At 42.7% G+C, this 16,328-nt stretch overlaps 1 protein-coding gene across 1 annotated transcript in view; it reads left to right on the forward strand.

Moving 5' to 3' along the window:
* The window catches only part of LOC147120225 (tomoregulin-2-like), a 187,688-nt gene that overhangs the window by 158,425 nt on the left and 12,935 nt on the right, over positions 1 to 16,328 (forward strand). Inside the window, exons 5-6 of the mRNA XM_085985840.1 lie at positions 3,388 to 3,484; positions 11,197 to 11,345. Coding sequence (XP_085841966.1) covers positions 3,388 to 3,484; positions 11,197 to 11,345 — 246 coding nt within the window. The remainder of the gene's footprint in view (positions 1 to 3,387; positions 3,485 to 11,196; positions 11,346 to 16,328) is intronic.

Genomic DNA, 16,328 nt, shown 5'->3' on the forward strand with positions numbered 1-16,328 from the left:
TTTTCGCCCTAAAATATCTGACTCGTGCTGGCGTATGTTCCACTGGTGTAGCCCATCATATGTTCCACTGGTGTCGCCCATCATATGTTCCACTGGTGTCGCCCATCATATGTTCCACTGGTGTCGCCCATCATATGTTCCACTGGTGTCACCCATCATATGTTCCACTGGTGTCGCCCATCATATGTTCCACTGGTGTCGCCCATCATATGTTCCACTGGTGTCGCCCATCATATGTTCCACTGGTGTCGCCCATCATATGTTCCACTGGTGTCGCCCATCATATGTTCCACTGGTGTCGCCCATCATATGTCTCAAGTGTTCCACACACAGCAGGAAATCATGCATTTAAATGGCATTGTGTTAGCCATCCTGCTAAGGTCCCAAAAGGTCCTTCTTTTGGCCACGGGAGCCATATGAAAATGATAGTTAAGAAGCCCTCATTCGATCGATTGATCTGAGAAAGTGGACATTGGAAGCTGCACTACAGAAACCGATAAGTAATGTGTGATTTTCCCTTAAACATATTGGGAGTAAGTTTACAAGTCTATGCTGCTGGCAACAGCTTTACCCACCAGCAGCGCAGATTGGAAATTTAGACAAGCAACACCTAGCCATTGGTGGCAATACTCCCAACAGCAGTGTGAACTCATAGAATTGCCCCAGCACTGTGTAATCTTAAAAAAAAAATAACGGCCTGGATTTTGCTCTCAGCAGCAATGGAATGGCGCTCGCCATTCACCTCACTGACAACTGCCCACAGACTTTTTGCGGTCTTGTCAGAGGAGATTTCCACTAATCCAGCATCTGTTTTAGTGGGGTGCCCTCTACAGGAGGTTTTTGGCATCTGCGAACATGGCAAGAAACAGCAAGGCTCTTCAACCAATCAGATTGAAGAATCCTCACTGAGACACGCAGAGTCCAAACCAGGAAGTATAAAGCAGGAAATACAAATTAGATTTAAATCATGTACAGGAAGCAAATTAAATATTAGAAAACACAGATGGGATTAAGGGAGAGAGATAAAAGACAGACAGGAAAAATTTAAATTAATGTTGGAGATTTTTTTTTCTTCTGATGAAATAAGACTCCACACTTGTAAAATTAATTTTTCAGGGCCAGAGAGGTTGTTCAGCAGTAATTATCACTTATTTTGCCATTAAAAACTCACATACTCCTGAATGCAGCAGCCCTAACTTTTTTAGCTGTTTTTGGTGTGGAACTAGTGGACAAGTATAGCAAGTTCACATCGTTGCAGTGTCAGCTGTGGCTCAGTTGGTTAGTGGGTTCAAGTCCCATTCCAGGCTAGGCTGACACTCCAGTGGAGTGATGTACTGTCTGCTCTCTCAGGTAGACGTAAAAGATCCCATGGCACTATTTTGAAGAAGAGCAGGGGAGTTATCCTTGGTGTCCTGACCAATATTTATCCCTCAATCAACATAACAAAAACGGATTATCTGGTCATTATGACATTGCTGTTCGTGGGAGCTTGTTGTGTGCAAATTGGCTGCTGCGTTTCCTCCATTACAACAGTGACTACACTCCAAAAGTAGTTCATTGGCTGTAAAGTACTTTGAGATGTCCAGTGGTCGTGAAAGGCGCTATATAAATGTAAGTCTTTTTTATTGTTAGTGTGCTGCAAAGAGTTGAAGCTGCTACTGCTACAAAGAATGGGTGATTGTAAAGTGAACCGTTGCTTTGACAATTGTGTATAGCAAAAAAGGTTTCCTCTTGTAATATGCCCAGAAATCAGTCTTAGCTGAAGATCAGGGTGATTGCTCCGCAGTAAGTTTTCTTTTTAAAATGTTAACCATACTGATTGATGGGGAAAGCATTGTTATTTTTTGGGTAACGTCCACATTGGACGGGTAATTTACAAGTTGGTGCTGCCGGCAGCATGTAACAGAAATTCCAGCATGCGCTGGACAGTGCTTGCAAGCTCTTAAACTAAGTCTACAAAGATGGCATTAGTATGAGGGGTTGAAGAATTTAAGTAATATAAAAATATATAAATAAAGTGGAAAAAAAATTGTCATTTAGGGATTTCTATCAGGTTTCCCACGCAGAGCAAAGCTTGTAAACGTTGAGCACAAGATGCTTTTCCAGTCACAATCCAGTTCAGTTTTCAAAACTCTTCCTCAACCAGCAAGAAGAGGAATCCCCAAGCAGTAAATAAGTTGAATGGGAAAAATAGAATGTGGTTGTTTCATTTTCATTAAGAAAGAATAGCACTTTCAATGTCTACCCTTGAATCCAGGAACAATTTGCATATCTAAAGAAATCCACTAGCTTGGCATAGACTGGAATCAAACCTTGGACCTTCCAGATCTGTATTGCTCATTTTCATAGTGGGCAGTGCAGGGAACAACTGACCCATCAGGGCTACCTAGATTCAGTCTATATTTAAGGTAATTCAGATCGTAACCTCTGGGATCAGAGTAGAATCACCCTGACCATGGCCCAGCTCCATATAAAGTAAAAATAATGTAATAATACATGGTATATGCATACAGTAATAGCATATGTTGTAGCTGATTACATCAGCAATTTATCATTCAAGGTCCAGTTACGTGGTTAAAGTCTCCAATACCTTTTTTTTAATCTGTTTATTACAAATGAAATCTTAGTTTAAACTTTTTTTAACACATATATTTTTGACAAAGAATGGTATTTCTGAGTGGAATAATCTGCTTAGTTTGAAATATTTCCATATTAAGTGCTCTTTCTCACAGTTTTAAATTACATATTCCTCTATGGCCCTTCAATTGCTGTAATATACTGCAGTGCGGTGGATTCATTCTGCCTCTCCAGGTAATTACTGTGAATGCTACTCAGCTATTTCTTATTCTTGTCAGAATATTCTGTGCTCACTTATTTAGAGGATGTGGGTTGCCATGATGTATATTCCTGCAAAGGATTGTTGGTAAATTTAGCAACTGGTAATGAGTAGTTCTACCGAAGCCTGTCTTGTCTGAGATTAGATCATTATTTAAATAAAAATGATGTGAGGGAGGGAAGAGTTTAAAGAGACCTTCAAGTATGCAGTTGCTTTGTGCAGAAAGAAAATGTCAAAGCAACCACCTATGACACTGCTCTGACCAGAGAATAAGATACGACTATGAAACATTTACAGTAGTAAAATGGACAAAAGCAGTAATGAGAAGAATTACTTCACCACTTTTTAAGCTTAGCTCCTTGTCCGAGTCAAACATAAGAACTGGTTAGGAATTAACAGCCATAATTCCTTGTTGGCTACAATGTCAAGTGGCTTAAACATTTATTAGATGTCCATTAATAGTTTCTAATGTGCATAAGGAAATAAAATAAGATCACAACATCCTAGCAGTACTTTGCATGATTTTTATTTCTGATTTATGTGACCTGCAGGAAATGAAGGCTCTGGAGAAACCAGTCCGAAGAAAACTTCATCATGTGATATCTGCCAATTTGGAGCAGAATGCGATGAAGATGCAGAAGATGTTTGGTAAATGCTCCAGTGTTAATTAACAGCAAATATTAATGTTCATTACTATCCACTTAAACTGTAAATGTAACTTCTTCACTGGCACACTTCGTTAAATTAGAAGCTCTTATTATAGAGCTTTTATCTTTTTGGGACCTGGATTTAAATCCAGCCCAGTCCAATGGGATGAAAGTCCCCTCTGTCTAACAACTCTGAGCCCTAAAAGAAATTGGGCAGAATCCTCATGGGAGTCTTGCCTCAGTTCCCAGTGAGAGTCTTAATCTGCATCCTAGTGTGTTTAACCTTAATTCCAAAAATTGCTGTTGTGGGAGGTGGGAATGTTGTATTGATGCAGTAGGGATGCTCTTCTAAAATTATGGGGTGGCCTAGAGGAGGTTTTACTCTGAATCTGATCTGTTCTATACCTGGCCAAGGAGTGCTTGATGCTGAAATCGAATGTAAAGTGGTGTTTTTTTCCCCAGCACCAACATCCCTTGCCTTGATCAGCACAGCGTTGACCAAGAATTAAAAGCTTAATATCCTAGCATGTTCTCATAGCAAGCTCCAACTATTGAGGTGGTGTTTAAACTGGAAGCTGATCAGTGAGTTCACTCTAATCTTTTTGAAAATTTGCATAATGCTGACTGATGTGTGCTTCCTACTACTGGTTTGACATAACATTACATTCGAGTCACTGCACAATGCTATAACACAAATACTACGTAAGGTTATAAAATCCTCAAAGCATTCAGATCAAATTGAACTGTAGCAGTATGTCTTGAACTCAATGGTTTTAAATTAATGGTGTTTAAAAATCCATTTGGAGCAATACCAATGCAATGTTAGTAAATGAACACATCATTCCTTTGTTAAGTCAGCAGATAAAGGAATTTCATGTGAGTGTATTTGGATGCCAAATTACAGAGTAATACTTTGGCCTGATTCTAAAAGTCACAGGCTTATAGAACCTGTCTGAGTGTTGACACCCAGCATTTTCATTCAAATTTTACCCTCAAAGCACTTGAAACAAGTAATGTGATCAGCCTAGCTGACCAAAAAGACATGCATCCAGAAACAACCTAGTATGCCCTGCCTTGATCCAACTGTTCTAACTATAAATAATCAATCTAATGCATCACCCACAACAACAGGCTGTAACTAGTGGGGTGCCGCAAGGACTAGTGTTGGGGCCTCAGCTATTACAATCTATATTAATGACCTAGATGAAGGGACCGAGTGTAATGTATCCAAGTTTGCTGATGATACAAAGCTAGGTGGGACAGTAAGCTGTGAGGAGAACACAGAGACTGCAATGGGATATAGATAGACTAAGTGAGTGGGCAGTAAGGTGGCAGATGGAGTATAATGTACGGAAATGTGAGGTTATTCACTTTGGTAGGAAGAATAGAAAAACAGAATATTTTTTAAATGGTGAGAAACTTTTAAAAGTTGGTGTTCAGAGAGATTTGGGTGTCCTCATGCAAGAAACACAGAAAGCTAGCATGCAAGTACAGCAAGCAATAAGAAAGGCAAATGGCATGTTGGCCTTTATTGCAAGGGGGTTGGAGTATAAGAGTAAGGAAGTCTTGCTACAATTGTACAGGGCCTTGGTGAGACCACACCTGGAGTACTGTGCACAGTTTTGGTCTCCTAATATAAGGAAGGATATACTTGCCTTGGAGGCGGTGCAACGAAGGTTCACTAGATTGATTCCTGGGATGAGAGGGCTGTCCTATGATGAGAGATTGTGTAGAATGGGCCTATACTCTCTGGAGTTTAGAAGAATGAGAGGTGATCTCATTGAAACATACAAGATTCTGAAGGGGATTGACAGGATAGATGCTGAGAGGTTGTTTCCCCTGGCTGGAGTGTCTAGAACTAGGGGGCATAGTCTCAGGATAAGAGGTAGGCCATTGAAGACTGAAATGAGGAAGAATTTCTTCACTCAGACCATTATGAATCTTTGGAATTCTCTGCCCCAGAGGGCTGTGAATGCCGAGTCTTTGAGTATATTCACGGCTGAGTTAGATAGATTTTTGGACTCTAGGGGAATCAAGGGATATGGAGATTGGGCAGGAAAGTGGAGTTGAGGTCGATGATCAGCTATGATCTTATTGAATGGCGGAGCAGGCGTGAGGGGCCATATGGCCTACTCCTGCTCCTATTTCTTATGTTCTAACAACTTGTATTTATATAGCACCTTTAACATAATAAAATGTCCCAAGGCGCTTCACAGGAGTATTATAAGACAAAAATTTGACATCAGTGCCTGTTCTGCACAATTGCATAAATGATCAAGATCAGAGTATTTTAACAAAAGCTTTCAGATTCACACACTAGGTACAAAAAGCAAACTGTGGACATTGTTTAACTGTTGTAAAGCACAGTATCAATGGGTGGGAGGGGTTTGAATTTTTTTTTTAAAAGGGTAATCTGCCTCCAACCCATCTGCTTCACAATTTAACGGGGACGGGAGACTAACCCGCTCTCAATAATTAATTTAAGGAGGCTGCGTGCCTCAGGGAAACCCAGCAGCTGAAGGGAAACATGAAGGGCTGGATGGAACAGGTAAGTACCTATACTGCACTGCTTGTGGGCCAGAAGGAGCATGAGTGTTCCCCCCAGCCAGCTCAACAAGCAAACCTGGAAACCCCCTCTCAATCAGCCGAACCCCCCCACCCCACCACATGATCAGTCCAACCAACCACCCCCCCCCCCCAACCCGGCGTTATCGGACCGACCAACCCCCACCCCCACCCCGCGTGATTGGACCGACCAACCACCCCCCCCCCCACCCCGCGTGATTGGACCAACCACCACCCCCACCCCGCGTGATTGGACCGACCAACCCCCACCCCCACCCCCCCACCCCACGTGATTGGACCGACCAACCCCCACCGTCACCCCCACCCCCACCCCCCCCCACCCCGCGTGATTGGACCGACCAACCCCCACCTCCACCCCCACCTCCACCCCCCCCACGTGATTGGACCGACCAACCACCACCCCCCTCCCAACCCGGCATTATCGGACCGACCAACCACCACCCCCACCCCACGTGATTGGACCGACCAACCACCACCCCCACACACCCCCGGGGCGATCAGACCAACCAACCAACCCCCACCCCTGGGGCGATCGGACCAACCACCCACCACCCCCACCCCCCACCCCCCACTGCATGATCGGACCAACCAGCCCCCCCCCGCCCGGTCTGCCGTTAAATTCGGTAGGACCTCTGGGAAACCTGTACTTCTGGGGTTCCTGGCCACTAAACCACCCTCGCGGCCTTCTCGCCTACCTGTTGTTACCAAGGCCAATGTCCCTAAATTATTACCATTTACACTGTCTCTGGTATCTGTATAAAAAGTTTGAATGGCGATCCCAGCATAGGAAGACTTTAGAAAGTGAAGAAATACCCTGATCACTTTGAAGGTAGGATTGAGAAGTTCTAAACATCATGCCACTCCTTCCTTTCTTGAGGACCCAAATCAATTACTCGATTCTATGCTATCACTTGTCCCCTAAGACATCTACATGAATATTTTCCAAACCACTATTTGTAGACTTCATCAAAATATGCTTACAGTGTTAACTGTTTTTTCTGCATTTATAGTTCTCACAAATTTGAAAAACATCACTGCACACTGTTTTTCCCAGACTGAATCACACCTTCCTAACTTGAATACTAAATGACACTGCCAGATCTATCTTTACTCAACAGTCTTCCTGAATTAGTGGTGATAATGCATTTGAATAACAATTTGATAATGCAAATATAAAATATCCATGTACATCAACCTATTATCATAAGTGTATATGTACATACATACACTCACATAATGTATGAAAACATATTCAGACACAATGGGCCAGAAATTCCAGGCCAGAAGCGTGAGTACGGTCGGCTTACTCACGCTTCTGGCCGTTGGAAATGCCGGCGTTCAGCATGAACAGCGCATGCGGGGAACGCCGGCATTTCCAGACCTCGAGCGCGTGCGACTGCACAGGCAGCGCTTGCGCAGTGAACTTCGTGGATCCGTGAGGTTAAGTCCTTAGAAGTTACACTGAAAAAAAGCAAGTGTAAAGTGGTTCATTGGCTGCGGAGGAAGATATATTTTATCGTGGAGCTTTTGAAATGCAATATTTTTGTTTGGGAAAGGGAGGGAAGTTATTTTAAGAAATTTTAAGTAAGTTTTAAAGTTAAAATTTTTTTTTTTTTTTAAAGGGTTTTCAGAACGGTAGGTAGAAGGAGCAATTGTGGCTGTGTGAATGGAATGTGAGAATGAGTTATGTATGTATGTCCACATATATTCCTTTACGTATATGTATGTATGTTTTATATTCCTTTACTATGAATGTATGTTTTTAATTATGATTTTCCAATAAGTTACTTTCTCTGAAAGTCATAATTAAATAATACATTCATACACATAAGTAAAGGAATATATACATAACACGCAAAGGAATATATACAGACATACATACTTTCAGAAGCTCCACGATAAGAAATATCTTCCTCCGCAGCCTCTGTAGCAACTGTACCCATGCTTTTTTCATGTGTAAGTTGTAATGACTGGACCTCACTGAAAGCATTAATGAAAGCGGCGAATTATACTGCGCACGCGCTGCATGTGCAGTCGCACGCGTTCTGCCTCTGAACCCCTTCGTTCAGAGGACAGGAAATGCCGGTTTTCCCCACATGCACTGTGCATGCTGAAAACCGGCATTTCATCCGGCCAGATGCGTAAGTACCCCCGACCGTACTAGCGCATTTGGAAGGGAATTATTGGGCCAACATTTTACATGTCAATAAAATAAAAAATTTAACACTTGCACGACTTGCCCCCTCGCATCTGCGACTGAGGGTCCAAGGAGGTGCATTGCGCAAGAGGTCATCATCGGACGTATCCTCACACTGTTCCCTTTGGGGAACTGTATGAAGTGGTGGAAGGATTTATGGCCGTGAATAACGCTCATTCCGTGACCGTAACCATCTTTGAACCAGCCATTAGGGTGGTTAGTCCTATGGCGGGAGGGTTTTACGGGCTCCCACAACCCATCTGAGGGGGGGGGGGCCACCAACACCCACGGACGCAAGTATCCCGCTGGATGTCCACCCAGAATTTAAAGTTGGAGCTCCGACTCCACTTGCCGGGTCTGTCTGGAGTGGGGTTCAAAACCCTACTCCTTCTGGCCCAGCGGCGGGGATGCTTACTGCTACGCAAAAGGCCCACTCCGCACAAAAGGTGACACCCATACGTTTCCTGCGCCTTTTCCCTCCCCGTGACTGGAGCCCTATGCTGCCATTTCACGTTGCTAATCGGATTGGGCGTTTGTCATAGCGGTAGGATCCCCGCCGCTGGGCCAGATCAGGGTAGGGTTTCGAACCCCGCTCCAGACAGTCCCGGCAAGTGGAGTCGGAGCTCCGGCTCTAAATTCTTGGTTGACATCCAGTGGGATATTTGCGTCCGTGGGTGTGGGTGGCCCCCCCTCCTTGTATAGCTTGTGGGAGCCCGTAAAACCCTCCCGCCATAGGACTAACCGCCCTAATGGCTGGTTCAAAGATGGTTACGGTCACGGAATGAGCGTTAATCACGGCCATAAATCCTTCCACCACTTCATACAGTTCCCCAAAGGGAACAGTGTGAAGACACGTATGACGACGACATTGCTAAATAAATAAATGGAATTAAAAAAATTCTTTTAGGGCTTTTAAAAGTCTTTAAATTGCTTTAATTCTCTTTAAAACTACTTCAGATTACTCAAAATAATGTAAACATTTTAAAAAGTTTATAAAAGTTACCAAAATCTTCAAAAAACTTCCAAAAACCTATTTAAACTGCTGCTTTGCATGTAAAAAAGCAAAGCAGCTTGACAGAAACATTGGGGGCGTGTCCAGTGAAACTGAGACCTCAAGGGGCGTGTCTCACTTACACTGCACGCTCCTGGGTCCGCGCTGGCTGCACTCCTGGGCGGCGTGACGTCATACGCTGCCCGGGAATGTGCTTTCTATTTCTCCAAGTTCAGGCGTCCCAGAAGCTGATCGGCAGGAGCGCGGGGTAAGTGCAAATACGGGGCTTGCACGCGCTGCAAGCCCTGTTCTGGATTTCTGGCCCATTGTTTAGTCATCTACATTTTCCCATATTCCTATGTTCCAAGACGGCCTCATCTCTCTTGTAGCAGAGTTGTGCACTGCAGTAAGCTGACTGATATCTTGATAGCTCATTTAAGTGTAATTAAATTCTAATCTTCTAAATGCACATTTACCTAAAGAATGTCATGTATTGTTTAATGGTATTTTAAACAAAGGGAGATAAAGACATTTTAAAACCCTTATATAGGGTCAGCAAGCAATTTATTCCATTTGCAAAATTATCTATCTTTTCTACTGTAACATAGATTTGCTAACCATAAATAAAAATGGAGGTATGGTAGCGTGACCGTGATTTTTTTTAATGTTATAGGTGATGAAATATGGAAAAAATATCCCGTTAGCTAGCTTGTCTGTACTTACCAAAGTTTAGGTGCAGCCTTGAAAAATATAAACTCTCTGGGCTAAAAATTTGGGGTTTAGCACTGGCCATTACTGCTCAATTCAGGGGGATTAAATGGCGGCTGTTGCCGACGGCTCCCACGTTGACCACCATTTTCAGCTAGTCAGAAGCGATGCCATGAGTGTTGCAATGAGTTGGAGCGTGACGTCAATCAGCATGCAACGTTGACGCCCGCTCATCCATTTTGGATATCGTCGCTCCTATTGCCGCCCTCTCTAAAGCATGCCCGTGCGTGCAGTCGCTAAAAGCGCTTCAGCAGCTTTAACGGCCATGAGGAGTCTGGCAGGACGTGGCAGATTATATACAGAGATGGAGGCTCCTGTTGGACTCTGGTGGCAGCCTCATTAATAGATGCAATCTGGGTTCCATGACATACATGGGACTGTGACGGAATTTTAACTGGCTCCTGAGTGTGGGTTCCTGCTGTGGGCACCTGCCAGATAAACCTATCTAGAAGTCCGCGATGCCTGCTCGGGTAAGAATCAAAAACCTTTCCTTAGTGGGCCCCGGAGGAGCAAGAGTGCTCTTCCGGACCCCACAAGGAAAGTCTGAGTCTCTGTCGCCTCGGGCACCCCCCACCCCCTACTCAGCCTCGAGGCTCTGCAAACATCCCCGATCCCAGACTTGCCTTGCTGCTGGCAGCCTTCAGAAACTGCTGACTGACGGGATTCAATTGAGGCTCACCAGTTAAAATCTGCCAGGCCTCCGACTTTCACTCTGGCGCAGGATTGCAGTCCACTTCCCGCTGGAGTTAAAATCGGCCTTGTGATAATTACACTGTGTAGATACTGACATCACCGCTGGATTCTGAGTACCATTGCTGCATTTCAAAGATCTGCCATCCAAATATTAGCTTTCTTCAAATATGAAAGCTTGCCATGATGCCCTACCATAATATTTTCAACAGGAAATAGCTGCCAATTGCCACATATTACAATTGTGTATATTTATTGCTGAGTACTCTGTATCCAGGAGATTATTTTAAGGGATAATTTCCTGATTCTGAGCTCCCAGTGCGGGGCCACGCTGACAGGGAATGCGGGACAGAGACAGGGCTACAGTATTGTGATGCCAATTCTATCGACCTGCCCTCCCTGTGAATGCAGCTCCCCCTGGGAGGTCAGGCTAGTGGAATTATCCCAATAGACTTAAATAAAGCTCATTCTTCTTGTCTAGGTGTGTGTGCAACATTGACTGTTCCCGCATCAGTTTCAACCCTGTGTGTGCTTCTGATCGTAAATCCTATGATAACCCTTGTCAGGTTAAAGAGGCATCCTGCCAGAATCAGGAATTCATAGAAGTAACGCATTTGGGAAGATGTCCAGGTAACTTGAACAGTTTTCCTGCTCCATTTGGCATTTGAAATTTGAAATGTGTAATTTTAGTCATGATTTTATTTCTGCAGAACACTAAATATTCTGTCAAAGTTCACATTTTAATGGCTGATGAGGGTAAGTTCACTGATCCTGCATTAAAGTGCTTGAAGGCAACATGGGTTAGAGGATTGGGATAACAGTGTTATAGTTTTATCTCTGACCCACACTCTTTCAAAGTGCAGGATCAGTAAATTTACTTGAAAATTGTTTGACTCTCTTCCATACAAACCATGATTTTATTCTAGTGAATTTGATGTTTAATCCTTGTGATGATACTCCATAATCATGGTTTGTTATATATCCATACCTATATTTGTGCCTGTTTAGCAATCAAGAAGTATAATGAACTTTACTGAATGACTTTATAAACCAAAATGAATCAATTAGGGACCACCTACATCAGATGTAGCCAACTCCGCATGCAGTTCTTCTGTAGGTGAAGTGCAACTTTTTTTTTGTGCCAGGCAGCTGGACTGAAAGAGCTGCTGCTGATTTACCATGAGATAAATTGTCCCCATGATGGGCCCTTAAATGCTGAGGATAGCACACAAAGCATAGACATTGATGGAGCTGAGGAAGAATGGAAGACATAGCATAACTGAACTTCTCCTTAACAAGCTCAGGCAGAAAACCTCCCCTGCACCTGCTCTTCTTCGGCTGCACTGAAGGACAATGACTCCAGAGAATGAATTAGTCACAGCTTCCAAACTTCAACACAATCGAATGTACTGAATAGAAAATGACAGACATGGAATGAGAGAGATAAGGAGGTAGGAAACAGGAGAATGGGATGAGCAGGAAGGGGGGAGGAAACAGTGAGTGGAAAGCAAGAAGAGAAGCAATGGGAAAGAAACAAGGAGCGAAGACATGAATTAGAGGTAATGAAAAAAAGGAGGCAAGAAGCAATGAGAGAGCAGGGACGAGGAAATGAAAGATGAGAAGGGGAATTAGATTGGGGAAGAGGGAATGTGATAGAAATAGAGGGCAGATAAAGTGAATGAGAGAGAAGAGGATTGGGAAAGAGATGGAATGAGAGAGAAAAGGTAAAATGAGACAGAGAAAATGAGAAATCCAGATATCAAATAAATAATTGGAAGCAAAGCATATTTTAAATGCCAAGTTGATGGATTAGGTTTCAAAATTACTTGTATGGTATACTTTAGTTACAGTGAGAATATCAGCGAGCATAATGACATGCACTATAGGTTTGATTCCACACTCCCAGCTGGGACTGGTGTTGACAGGGAATGAATTGTTGGAAATTGTAGATGCACAGCTTGTGATTTTTCTATCCATTCATTTTAATGGATGAAAAATAATGGGCTATACGCACGAATTTCCCACTGTGTGCTCCCTGCAAGTTCCACTCCTCAGTGGGAAGTGTACAGTCTCCCTTCTATTTAAAATTTGTAGCTCCTTGACAACACACAATTTATTTTTCCACCTCTTGAAAAGTTGACCATCCATGACCTATGCCTTCTATTCTACTTCAGCTGCTAAGATCCTATAAAGCCTAGTAATACAGCCACGATTATTCTGTAATACAATTAACGCTTCCCATCGAGCGATGCTAACGTGAGGAGTATGTTCAATGACCAGAACCAAATCTTGGGATTCTGATATCATCTTATTAGAAGCCATGAATTGTGCTAAAAATGTGGATTTAAGTGTGTTACAAAACTTAGTGCAATATAGGAGCCAGTTAATATTCTAAACCACAATGACATTCAGCTGGTTTAAAAACTGATTTGCACCCTGAAATGTTGATACATGGAGGCTCTGAGTATGTTGCAAGTCACTGCAGATATATTTGTGCTTTCCCATTTCCGAGATAACCCAGTTGAGCTTTATTGATATTTTCCATTACTGTTTTTTTTCTTACTCTCTTGATTTTGCTATGCATGTTCACATATTGTGACAGGAAGTTTATAAGTTAATATTATGGCAATAGGACTTGGTGTTTGTTTACTTTTTTTAACCAGAAAATAAAGTGTGTGGTTTTCTCACCTGACAGGAAGCGAGTTCTTTAGTGAGAAATAATGCAGTCTGTTTGCTGGGTTACAAAACGCCTGAATAGGTTACAGTCTTACAATACATCATCCATGCAGCATGCTAATGTATACAGAATGTATCATGTCTGAAAATTTAAATCAAATTTTGTGTAAGTTTCTGGGGTCACTTGCTGTTTCAGTGGCATCACATGATATAAACAACAATGGTAAACCCTTTATAATGTAGGACAAGCAAAGTAGAGTTTTCATCAGTCACAGTGACGGGCCTCCTTTCTATTCGCATCATACAAATAAGAAAAGTTTTACTTAATAATATACTCGACTCTCAGTATTTAGCTGAACCTCTGTGTATTTTGCAGGTTTGTAACACACTCTAGATAGCAGCCAATCTGGAACAGGTAACCTCCCACTCTGTGTGTGTGTGTGTGTGTGCAATATATACACACACTACCCTCCATTATATTAGAATTTGTCAATGGCTGTTTTGAGTTAAAGAGCATAAGGAACAGAAAAATATATAAGCAGTAAGATTATTTTTTATTGGCAAGCCATTGACTATGACCCTGCCACTGCTGATTAGGAGAGCTAAGTGCAGCACCTAATCTTGGCTGGAAACTTTCCCTGGTTTTGTCTACAAGGATGCTTTTCCATTTCTGTAGCATTCAAGTATACCCCTATTGGCTAAACCAAGGAGCATATTACATAAGAACATAAACATAAGAAGTAGGAGCAGGAGTAGGCCATACGGCCCCTCGGGCCTGCTCCGCCATTCAATAGGATCATGGCTGATCCGAACTTAGACTCACGTCCACTTCCCTGCCCTCTCCCCGTAACCCCTTATTCCCTTATCAGCTAGGAAACTGTCTATCGCCGTTTTAAATTTATTTAATGTCGCAGCTTCCACAACTCTCTGAGGTAGCAAATTCCATAGATTTACTACCCTCTGAGTGAAGAAGTTTCTCCTCATCTCAGTTTTGAAAGGGCAGCCCCTTATTCTAAGATTATGCCCCCTAGTTCTAGTCTCACCCATCAGTGGAAACATCCTCACCGCATCCACCCGATCAAGCCCCCTCACAATCTTATATGTTTCGATAAGATCGCCTCTCATTCTTCTGAATTCCAATGAGTAGAGGCCCAACCTACTCAACCTTTCCTCATAAGTCAACCCCCTCATCTTCGGAACCAACCGAGTGAACCTTCTCTGAACTGCCTCGAGAGCAAGTATATCTTTTCTTAAATATGGAAACCAAAACTGTACGTAGTATTCCAGGTGTGGCCTCACCAGTACCCTGTATAACTGCAGCAAGACTTCCTTGCTTTTATACTCCATCCCCCTTGCAATAAAAGCCAAGATTCCATTGGCCTTCCTGATCACCTGCTGTACCTGCATACTAACCTTCTGTGTTTCATGCACCAGGACCCCCAGATCCCTTTGTACTGTAACACTTTGCAGTTTCTCTCCATTTAGATAATAACTTGCTCTTTGATTTTTTCTGCCAAAGTGCATAACCTCACACTTTCCAACATTATATTCCATCTGCCAAATTTTTGCCCACTTACCCAGCCTGTCTATGTCCTTTTGCAGGTTTTTTATGTCCTCCTCACTCACTGCTTTCCCTCCTATCTTTGTATCGTCGACAAACTTGGATACGTTGCACTCGGTCCCTTCCTCCAAATTGTTAATATAGATTGTAAAGAGTTGGGCTCCCAGCACTGACCCCTGCGGAACACCACTAGTTACTGATTGCCAACCCGAGAATGAACCATTTATCCCAACTCTCTGTTTTCTGTTAGATAGCCAATCTTCCACCCATGCCAGTATATTGCCCCCAATCCCATGATTTTTTATCTTGTGCAGTAATCTTTTGTGTGGCACCTTGTCAAATGCCTTTTGGAAGTCCAAATACACCACATCCACTGGTTCCCCTTTATCCACCCTGTTTGTTACGTCCTCAAAGAATTAGAGCAAATTTGTCAAACATGACTTCCCCTTCGTAAAACCATCCTGACTCTGTCTGATTAAATTATGCTTATCCAAATGTCCTGTTACTGCTTCCTTAATAATGGACTCCAACATTTTACCAACCACAGATGTTAGGCTAACTGGTCTATAGTTTCCAGCCTTTTGTCTGCCTCCCTTTTTAAATAAGGGCGTTACATTAGCAGTTTTCCAATCTGCTGGGACCTTTCCTGAATCCAGGGAGTTTTGGAAAATTACCACCAATGCATCCACAATCCCTACCGCTACTTCTCTCAAGACCCTAGGATGTAAGCCATCAGGTCCAGGGGATTTATCTGCCTTTAGTCCCATTATCTTACCGAGTACCACCTCCTTAGTGATTTTAATCGTTTTTAGCTCCTCCCCCCCTATAGCCCCCTGTTTGTCCAGTGTTGGGATATTTTTAGTGTCCTCTACTGTAAAGACTGATACAAAATATTTGTTCAGCATTTCTGCCATCTCCATGTTCCCCACCACTAATTTCCCGGTCTCGTCCTCTAAGGGACCAACATTCACTTTAGCCACCCTTTTTCTTTTTATACAACTGTAGAAACTCTTGCTATCTGTTTTTATATTTTTTGCTAGTTTACTTTCATAATCTATCTTCCCTTTCTTAATTAATCTTTTAGTTATTCTTTGCTGGCTTTTAAACGCTTCCCAATCTTCTATCCTCCCACTAGATTTGGCTACTTTATATGATCTTGTTTTCAGTCGGATACTATCCTTTATTACTTTACTTAGCCACGGATGGCTGTCTTTTCTTTTACGCCCCTTTGTCTAGTCAATATGAAAGTTAAAATCCCCCATGATTATAGCTGTTCCCTTATTACAAGCCCCAACTATTTCCTGATTTATACTCCGACCAACAGAGTTGCAACTGTTAGGAGGCCTATAGACTATGCCCACTAGTGACTTTTTCCC

Source organism: Somniosus microcephalus, chromosome 4 (assembly GCF_052327205.1).
Source record: "Somniosus microcephalus isolate GS21.2 chromosome 4, FLI_Smic_1.0, whole genome shotgun sequence".
Lineage (NCBI taxonomy): Eukaryota > Metazoa > Chordata > Chondrichthyes > Squaliformes > Somniosidae > Somniosus > Somniosus microcephalus.